Source organism: Ailuropoda melanoleuca, chromosome X (genome assembly GCF_002007445.2).
Source record: "Ailuropoda melanoleuca isolate Jingjing chromosome X, ASM200744v2, whole genome shotgun sequence".
Lineage (NCBI taxonomy): Eukaryota > Metazoa > Chordata > Mammalia > Carnivora > Ursidae > Ailuropoda > Ailuropoda melanoleuca.
In genome coordinates, this window is record NC_048238.1 from 84111233 (window position 1) to 84121646 (window position 10414).

Below are 10414 nucleotides of genomic sequence, written 5' to 3' on the forward strand. Positions count from 1 at the left end.
GACCAATGGAACAGAATAGAGAACCCAGAAATGGACCCTCGGCTCTTTGGGCAACTAATCTTTGATAAAGCAGGAAAAAACATCCGGTGGAAAAAAGACAGTCTCTTCAATAAATGGTGCTGGGAAAATTGGACAGCTACATGCAAAAGAATGAAACTTGACCACTCTCTCACACCATACACAAAAATAAACTCCAAATGGATGAAAGACCTCAATGTGAGACAGGAATCCATCAAAATTCTAGAGGAGAACATAGGCAACAACTTCTATGACATCGGCCAGAGCAACCTTTTTCACGACACATCTCCAAAGGCAAGAGAAATAAAAGATAAAATGAACTTATGGGACTTTATCAGGATAAAGAGCTTCTGCACAGCCAAGGAAACAGTCAAAAAAACTAAGAGACAGCCCACGGAATGGGAGAATATATTTGCAAAGGACACCACAGATAAAGGACTGGTATCCAAGATCTACAAAGAACTTCTCAAACTCAATACACGAGAAACAAATAAACAAATCATAAAATGGGCAGAAGATATGAACAGACACTTTTCCAATGAAGACATACAAATGGCTAACAGACACATGAAAAAATGTTCAAAATCATTAGCCATCAGGGAAATTCAAATCAAAACCACACTGAGATACCACCTTACGCCAGTTAGAATGGCAAAGATAGACAAGGCAAGAAACAACAATTGTTGGAGAGGATGTGGAGAAAGGGGATCCCTCCTACATTGTTGGTGGGAATGCAAGTTGGTACAGCCACTCTGGAAAACAGTGTGGAGGTCCCTTAAAAAGTTAAAAATTGAACTACCCTATGACCCAGCCATTGCACTACTGGGTGTTTACCCCAAAGTACAGATGGTAGTGAAGAGAAGGGCCATATGCACCCCAATGTTCATAGCAGCATTGTCCACAATAGCTAAATCGTGGAAGAAGCCGAGATGCCCTTCAACAGATGNGACTGGATTAAGAAGCTGTGGTCCATATATACAATGGAATATTACTCAGCTATCAGAAAGAACGAATTCTCAACATTTGCTGCAACATGGACGGCACTGGAGGAGATAATGCTAAGTGAAATAAGTCAAGCAGAGAAAGACAATTATCATATGATTTCTCTCATCTATGGAACATAAGAACTAGGATGATCGGTAGGGGGAAGAAAGGGATAAAGAAAGGGGGGTAATCAGAAGGGGGAATGAAGCATGGGAGACTATGGACTCTGAGAAACAAACTGAAGACTTCAGAGGGGAGAGGGTGGGGGAATGGGATAGACTGGTGATGGGCAGTAAGGAGGGCACGTATTGCATGGTGCACTGGGTGTTATGCACAACTAATGAAGCATCGAACTTTGCATCGGAATCCGGGGATGTACTGTATGGTGACCAACATAATATAATAAAAAAAAATCATTAAAAAAAAATAGAAAGTGTAAGAACTCACGGTTACCATTCTTAATTTTGAAGTTTAATCGTCCGATTTTATTTAGAATCTGGTCTTAATTTGGTTTTTGTTTCAGTGATGATGTCATTTTTCTAGAATGTCATTTATAAGTTCTGGTAGTCCTCATTTTCATAAACATTGTGCAATAATAATTTCTTTTAATTGTAGGAAAAAAGGGTTGCCTATTATCCGTATCAGTGGAGTTTGATGCAAAGAGATAGACGTGTCTCTGGAGTTAATCGTTACTATGTGTCAAAGGTAAGGTGGCTCTCATGCTAGCCATCTGTCCGGGTTGAGATGGGTTCTGGTAATGTTTTGCCAAATGTCTTAACAGTGCTAATTTAATTTGCATTGTCGTCTGCTGGCGAAGTTGAGCAACCTTTCAAAGATTTCATGATCATTTGTATTTTTATTCTGTGGATTGTCTGCCTATGTGCTTTGCTTGTGGTTTTTTTTTTTATGGGGGTTCTTTATATATTTTGGTTTTTAATCTTTGGCCTGTTTTATGTGTGGCACGTCTGTCTTCACTTTATGTTGTTTTCATCGGGTGGTTTTTAATTTTGGTGCTCAGTTTCTCATACTTTGTCGTTTCCGGATTTTGGGTTTTATGTCTTGCTTACAAATGACTTTCCTACCCAAGATTATAAATATGTTTTTTAAAATTTCTCCAAATATTGTTTCTTTTTTCTTTTTCTTTTTTCACATTTAGTGCTTTGACCCACCTACAGGCCATAATGTGAAATCACAGGATTTAACTTTACTTTTGTCCAAGAGATAGCCAGTTGTCACAATTATCCATTTATAGAACAGTCCATTTTTTATTTGAAATACCATTCTAGTAAACTAAATGTCCGTATACACATGGTCCTGTTTCACGATTACACTCTTTTATACTCCGTAAATTTGCCAGTTCCTGCACCCAATACCATATGTAAAGAATTACTGTAATTTTAAATTTGATTGAATCCTATGGAATTGCTGTTTTTGTAGGTCAGATAATAGCCAAGCAGGAGCATTTTCGTATGATTAAAGCTGATAGTGTGTTCTTAGATCTTGTAGGAGTTCATCTCCATTATTCTTTTTTTTTTTTTTAAAGATTTTATTTATTTATGTGACAGAGAGAAGCCAGCGAGAGAGGGAACACAGCAGGGGGAGTGGGAGAGGAAGAAGCAGGCTCCCAGCGGAGGAGCCCGATGTGGGACTCGATCCCGGAATGCCGGGATCACGCCCTGAGCCGGAGGCAGACGCCGAACGACTGCGCTACCCAGGAGCCCCTCCATTATTCTTTTTAAAAAATGTAGTTACAGGGGCGCCTGGGTGACTCAGTCGTTATGTGTCTGCCTTCGGCTCAGGGCGTGATCCCAGGGTCTTGGGATTGAGCCCCACATCAGGCTCCTCCGCTATGAGCCTGCTTCTTCCTCTCCCACTCCCCCTGCTTGTGTTCCCTCTCTCGTTGGCTGTCTCTCTCTCTGTCAAATAAATAAATAAAATCTTTAAAAAAAATGTAGTTACAGAATTTTAAATATTTTCTCCTTGTTCGTTTATTCTTCACAGTGAACCTAGGTTAATATTAATTTCATTTTATAGATGAGAAAACAGGGTCCGAGTGGTTAAATAACTCTGTAAGGACTCAGCCTGGGTGCTCTGCTTGTCAGTGTCATGCTCTTCGAGAATCTGATGAGCGTGATGATAGAGCTCTGCTCAACTAAAGCAGTGTTTCTCAATGTGTGGTCCAAGAATAACCAGCAGAGTCAGCTGGCATATGAGACAAAATGAAGATTCCTAATAGGATTTCTCCAGGGTGGCTCCTAGGACTATGCAGCTTTTATTTCTCTCAAGGGGATTCTGCCTGCGGTAGTGAACAAAATACCTGGACTGTGTTATTTTAACACTTGGAAGAAATGTCATCACTGATTAATCTTTTACTCTCTAGTTTCTGAAGTATTTGTCATGAACTGAGAAAGAGTGGGTCTTCTGAATAAACAGTGTCGTGCTTACAGGGCATGACAGAATTCCTGGAGTTGGGGGTCCCTGACCTTGAATTCTGGCTCTGCGACTTCCTTACGGACTTCAGAGACTCTTAAGCTGAGTCTCCATTTGTTCACCTGTAAAAAAGTAGAATGAGGTTAATAGTGTCTTCCTCATGTTGGCTGTTTTTGTTTGTTTTTTTAATGGTTTTACCTCGCTGTCCTTACTCTCTGAAGGGTCCAGGTGGGAACTGGTTTTCGTTCTGGTGAGCGGGGCACTTTTCATATAAAGTGATATTTGCTGCTGTCAGAAAATGAAAACTAGAGATGATTAGAGGTTATTCTTTTTACTTCTGTGATTATAAAATTCAGGTTAAGTTATTGTTGCCATTAGAGAAAGGTGGGATGTGCAAGTTCTTTCTTTAGTAAGAGAGCACGCCACTGACGTGGGAAGTGAGAGTACAGGCACTCCTCGTTGCACGTACAGATACTGTGTTTTCTGCACATGGCAGGTTTGGGGCAGCTCTGCATGGAGCGGGTGTGTGGGCGCCAGTTTTCCATCAGCATTTGCTCACTTTGTGTCACGTTTTGGTAATTCTCAAACTACTTCAAACTTCTTGTCATGGTGGTCTGCGATCACTGCGACTCCCTGAGGACTCAGCTGATGGCTTGCGTTTTTTAGCACTAAGGCGTTTTGAAATTAAGGCGTGCACGTTGTTCCGTAGACGTACGCTGTGGCACACTTAACAGACTGCAGTGTCGTGCAAACACAACTTGTCTGTGCACTGGGCCACCGAACACGTTCCTTCGACTCACTGTGCTGCCGTGGTTGGAGCCGACCCCACAGTGTCTCTGGGATACGCCTGTACTCGTGCATTTTTGTGGCAACAGAATTCTCACATTTCCCTTTTTATTCTGTTTTTCAGGGTTTGGAGAATATCGATTAAGGAAGCATTTTCCTGATTGATGAAAAATAGCTCGGTCATGCTCGTCTACCCCTTCTAGAAGTTTATGCAGCGTATGCATGTAGTGCATAATAAAAACAACAAAAAAATAATATCAAAAGCTTTTTTTACTTTTTTTTTTTTTTAACAGTACTACACAGGCTCGAGCAATCTACCCGATGTAGCTTTATCAGCTTAAGAAAAACTAGGAGGCAAGTGAGGCTTAAAATTATAGACAGCAAGCACCTGTCCCCGTGCCCACTGCCTAACGTGTCGTACGTGGTAGTTGTTACTGTTGGAGTACATAGGAGTGCATTAGAAAGGACATCATTCCGGGGCGCCTGGGTGGCTCAGTCAGCGAAGCGTCTGCCTTTGGCTCAGGTCATGATCCCAGGGTCCTGGGATCGAGCCCCGCATCAGGCTCCCTGCTCAGTGCAGAATCTGCTTCTCCCTCTCCCTCTGCCATTCCCCCTGCTTGTGCTCTCTCACTCTCGCTCGCTCTCAAATACATAAGTAAGTAAAATTTTTTTTTAAAAGTTACCATTCCTTTAGAGATTTCTAGGAGAATTTAGAAAAAGGAGTACTTTTTTTTCCCTAGTTCCTTTTCTAGGTGATTCCTATTGTATTAAATTCCAGGTAGAATGCTTTTTTAGTTTGGTTTAGATTCTTTTTAGTGATCCCTACACCCAGTGTGGGGGCTCGAACCCACGACCCTGAGATCAGGCGTCCCATGCTCTTCCAGCTGAGCCAGCCAGGTCCCCCCAGGTGGAATGCTTTTGAAACTGAGATTGCACCTTCCACACTCATGCGTTCTGCATGTAATACCTAAGATGCGCTGAAGCGTTCAGTTCGTTTCCGTGGAGAGCAGCAGTGGCAGTCGTTTTATTCAGATGAGTGAACTGACGTGAACCACAGCTGCATGTCCGCCCTTCCAGGTAACCCGATAATACAAAGATCTGAGAAGGTGGAACTCCTCGAGAGATGGTAACCCCCGTGCGTGTAGACCAAGCCCCCCAGGTGACCACAGGCCCGGAAAACTAAATTGTTTGTCATCTCCCATCTTGAACCCATTTTAACCTTTGATGTGCTGGTCACCCGCGCTGGGTGCTTCCCATTGAACTCAGGCCTCAGGGCAGGGCCTACAGAGGAGGGAGGTGGGGGTCACACTTGGGGCAATACCCTCTGTCGTGCCACCCCGTGATGAAAGTGTTCAAGGGGAGCCGCGGTCATGATTACAAACCTCCCACCACTCCGGTCTGCACTTGGCTGTGCACAGGCCGCACTGGCTTGACGGTGACGAGAGGGCCGGCGGTACGGAGAGGCTGTGGAAGACGGGGACTGCTAATCGAAGTCTCTGGAGTTTTAGGTCTGTTAGTGTCCCGGTGCCTCTAGGCGGGGATCGTCCCCTAAGCGTATGTCCGTAGATGGATTCAGGCCTGTCTAGTGAAGGGGCCACAACATGACAGGTGGAAATCAGTTGTCAGGCTCAGGATTGGGGTCCGAGTCCTTCCCCTCCCTTTTCTGTGGCACCTGCTATGAAATCTAGCCTCATTATTAACTCTGCTGCCAGGGAGCGAAGCAGATGGAAACACCAGCTGGAAGATACAGTGGTTTGTAGGCTGCATTTCTCTTGATTTTTTGCAAGTGCAATCAGCCAGAAGCGTTTTCTTACAGCAACTCTGACAGGTGGTCTGGCCGCTGACCCCCCTCCCACCCACCCCTGATCCATAGATCACTTGGTCTTAAGATTGAAATGATGTGGGGCGTCCGGGTGGCTCAGTCGGTTGAGCCTCCAACTCTCCATTTCAGCGCAGGTCATGATCTCAGTGGGGAGTCTGCTGGAGATTCTCTCTCCCTCTCGCACTGCCCCCCCCCAAATAAATATATCTTCGGGGAAAAAAGATTCAAGTGATGCTTGGGAAATGACATTCTCTTGGTTGTATTCACTATGTTTAATTTCTTGAATACTGTATCCATATAGCTCAAACATCTGAGGATAGAAGGTACTGAGCGAAAGGACTTGCTCTAGTCCCCTGCCCAGCACCTCCCCATTGTCACACCACCTGAAGGGGCTCCTGGTGTGGATAAACACGAACATGTTCTGTCTTCCGTAAAGGTCACATGTGACAGTTTATGTCACTTGTTTGGAGCAATGGTTCTTGTTTGGAGCAATGGTTCTTGTTTGGAATGACATCTACCAGGCTGTTGTAGTTGTTTCTAGGGTCCAGTGAAATAGTCAATAGGAAAAGACTTTGAAAAAGGTTCGAGGGGGCGCCTGCGTGGCTCAGTCAGTTGGTTAAGCATCTGCCTTCCGCTCAGATCATCCCGGGGTCCTGGAGCCTGCTTCTCCCTCTCCCTCTGCTTGTGTTCTCTCTCTCTCAAACAGATCTTTAAAGAAAAAAAAAAAAGCTACATGCCAGGCACTGTGCCTCCGGTTTGAGTAAGACCCAGCCTGGCTCTTCAGGAGCTCAGAGTAGGGGTGAAACAGTTAATGACAAGACGAGGTGAGGAGTGGCGGGAACAGAAGTTTGCAGAAGGTGCAAGATGGCGCTGGACTCAGCCTTCAGTGGGGGCGGGGCGGGTGGAGAGGGCAGGGAAAAGGCTTGGAGTAAGCTCCCGGGTGATGCCCACACGAAGCCAAATCTCGAAGGCTGGGTAGGATTTACGAGCTGAACCCCCGAGGGGAGGACCCTGCACGCAGAGAAAACGCCCGGCTGGGGGGACAGCCTAGCATGGCTGTGCAGGAGAGACCTACGAGCAGGGGGGCAGAACCAGAGCAAAGGGTGAGGCGGGAAGGAGGGGGAAGAGTGACGGGAGAGGCCGTCAGGGCGCTGGCCTCCCTCCTGGGGCAGCTGGGAGCCTCCGCAGGGCGGGAGGCGGGAGGCGGGAGGCGGGAGTGCGACGGTGGCAGGCATGCACCTGCCTGGCAGCTCTGCAGAGGACCGACCTGCCGCGGTGTTTCTCAGCCGGGGCGGCACTGGCCAAGTTTAGCCAGTTTTCATAAGGTGCTACTGCCACCTAGTGGGTAGAGGCCAGCAATGCTTATCAACGTCCTTGATGCGCAGGACCGGTCGACCCAGGACCCAGGACAGTTTCTTTTCGGAAGAGCTGATGGGTGATACGGAGACTCAGAGTGCACCCCGGGCGGCTCCGACACCTGTCGGCTGTGTGACCTTAGGCAAGTCGCTTCACTGCTCTGAGCGTCAGGTCTCCCATCTCTCAAGCGGGGCTAGTATGTGCCCTGCACGCGTCCCTGGGTATCCGAGCCGGTCAGGAAGTCACGTCCTCAAGGTGGTTTGTAACTACGCCCGTGTGCATGTGGAAGGGATCATTGCTGGCACTGTAAGCACCCCCTGAATAGCCATCCAGCCCACTCCTAGCTCCCCAAAAGGCACTTGCCCAAGTGTGATGTCGGGGGACCCTCAGGCCCAGCACGTGACCAAATGCAGCAGCCCAGGGGTCCCTCTTAGAGTGAACGATCCAGCGAAGGCGTTCCCAGAGCACCGCAGTCGGAGACAACAGACAATGCGAGGCTCAGTGAAGACACCGATGGCTCTGAAGCAATTTTCTGAGAGCAGAGAGCAGAATCTGGCCTAATGCCACTGCGAGAACCGAGTGTCGCCTTCCCCCCCCCCCCGCCAGCTGCCACTTGCTCCCTTCTACGGTGATGAGTGGATGCGCTTGAAGCCATACGTCCTCACCAGGAAGCTTCTGGATGAGGGCAGGGGGTAGGGGCTGAGAGCTGGGCATCACGTGCTTTTCAAGATTTCCTATCAGCCTGCTACTTTCGTGACCCGAGGACAACAGTTATTCTACTGTACTTCTGTGAGACACGAGGCACATGGAACAGCTGGAGTTTTTCCTTCCCAGGTACGCCGATGCGGATGTGAGATACCCAGAGTCCGGCATTCCGCTGCTTGGCTCTGGCGTGTGTGTGCTTGTGTAACACTCCTCTCCTCCCTCTAACTCATCCACACCGCCTGGCCGAATAGTGCCTCTCTGAGGCTTACACACACTGCAGCATTCTTGTAGGGCGCGCTCTTCTTTTGCGTTCGAGACAACGCTGAAACAGGCCCTACAGCATACTGGGCCGGGGGTCACGGTGTTCTCACAAGCCTCCCATTTTGGTGCATTGTCCATAAAAGACAAGGAAACTGTGAAGAACAAATCCAATGCTACACGTGCTCTTTCACTGCTAAGGGTTTCTCTGGTGTGCCCTCTGTGTCTGATGCTGTTGGGTGGAATATGCGTCGCCAGCCCCAAAGGCTCTTTTGCAATGAAGAGCCAAATCACTGCTTGTGGGACTCCCACAAATCCTGATTCAGGATTAGCGACCTAATGGTTCTTTTCGGGGCATCACGTCAGAAAATGGCCTAGCAGGTCTTGCATAAACCCACGGAACTGTTGCTTTATTAGTTGGAACACATTTTTTTAAAAGACTTAATTTATTATTTATTTGTCAGAAAGAGAGAGCACAAGCAGGGGGAGGGGCAGGGGCAGAGAAGCAGACTCCCCACTGAGCAGGGAGCCCCATGCGGGGCTCAATCCCAGGACCCTGGGATCATGACCTGAGCCGAAGGCAGACACTTCACCGACTGAGCCACCCAGGCGTCCCGTTGGAACACATTTTGTGTCCTCTGTTGTCTTGTTTCCTGGCAGCTCTTCCTCAGTTCCAGAAACCGTAAAGAAGCCAATTCCTACCGATGGGCTAGAGAGTGGTCAGGTAATAAAATTTCCAAACAAGTTTGCAATTTCAATGATCACCCCGAAGAACTGTAATTCCAAAGACAGCAGAAAAAGGCTCCATGTCCCAGCCGCTCCTGTCCTCTCCCCTCCATCCCGGGCCACACTCAGCTGCTCGGCGCAGTTCGGGAGCACGGCCTCAACACTGCCAGAAGTTCAGAGGCCGCTCTACCCGGAGAGCCCGCGGCCAGAGGCTTGGCTGGGGGGAGGGCCGGGGAGGTCAAGTGCTGGCCACAGAGTCGAAGCTCCCGGTTGAAAGGGGCGCCTTCTCTCCCGGCCTCCCCCATGAGCGCACCTTGCTTCCAAGGAGCTTCTTGCCACTTGCCCGCACGTCCTTCTCCTCTGGGCAGTTAAGAACCCCAGCGCTGGGGCGCCTGGGTGGCTCAGTCGTTAAGCATCCGCCTTCGGCCCAGGGCGTGATCCCAGCGTCCTAGGATCGAGCCCTGCATCAGGCTCCGCTGGGAGCCGGCTTCTTCCTCTCCACCCCCCCGCCCCCCGCTTGTGTTCCTTCTCTCGCTGTGTCTCTCTCTGTCAAATAAGTCAAAAGAACCCCAGCGCTCGTCCTCAGCCCACACGTCTCTCACCAGTCGCCGCGGGGCTTCTCAGGAAAGGTCCTGCTGCCTTTGCCCGGCAAAGCTTGACGCAAAGGAGGCTGGAGCGCGGCCCTTTCGGAACGCAGCTGACGTGACGACGGGTGCCTCCCAGGCCCTCCGGGAGGACAGGGCTGTGGATCCGGGCCTGCTGTGGCACTAGAAGGTTCCCAGCAGCTGGGTCTGATGGGCTGTGCGGGCGCAGAACCGAGGCCGCTCACCATCATGAAGAGCACGGGCAGCTCTGGAGCCTGCGAGCTCACCAGCGACCGCGTCGTCGCACAGCGCCTCCTCCTGGCTTGGCTGCTGCGCTGGGCCTGACCGGAGAGAGCGCGACACATCTGTCCCTCCTGTCCCAGGCAAATTCGCCCCGCTCTGGGGAAGCGGCGGACTCTTTCGGACTCCACTGCGTTGGGATTCCGTGTATTGCGGCTAGTCTCCAGCACCCTGATCGTGGTAACAGATGTTTACTGTGCGCCCAGGGTGCCTTTCCTTGTTTTGACGGCTCCCTCCGAATCGCCTCGTTTCGTCTTATCAGTGGTACGAAGTGACTGCTATGAAGATCCCCATTGTACACGCGGAGCTCAGAGACGTTAAACAACCTACCGAAAATCATAAAGCCAGTGTGTGGCAGAGCTGGGATGTGACACCCTTTGTCTGGGATCAGAGGCTGAGCTCCCGTAAGCGACACTAGTCCCTTCCACCCTTCTCCCTTCCAGCC

The 10414-nt window shown here is 49.1% G+C and overlaps 1 protein-coding gene across 1 annotated transcript in view; it reads left to right on the forward strand.

Moving 5' to 3' along the window:
* Nucleotides 1-4475, forward strand: part of NDUFA1 (NADH:ubiquinone oxidoreductase subunit A1) — a 5926-nt gene extending 1451 nt beyond the window's left edge. Inside the window, exons 2-3 of the mRNA XM_002922563.4 lie at nucleotides 1618-1707; nucleotides 4343-4475. Of these exons, the coding sequence (XP_002922609.1) occupies nucleotides 1618-1707; nucleotides 4343-4363 (111 nt within the window). The 3' untranslated portion in view covers nucleotides 4364-4475. The remainder of the gene's footprint in view (nucleotides 1-1617; nucleotides 1708-4342) is intronic.
* The last annotated feature ends 5939 nt before the right edge of the window (nucleotides 4476-10414 follow it).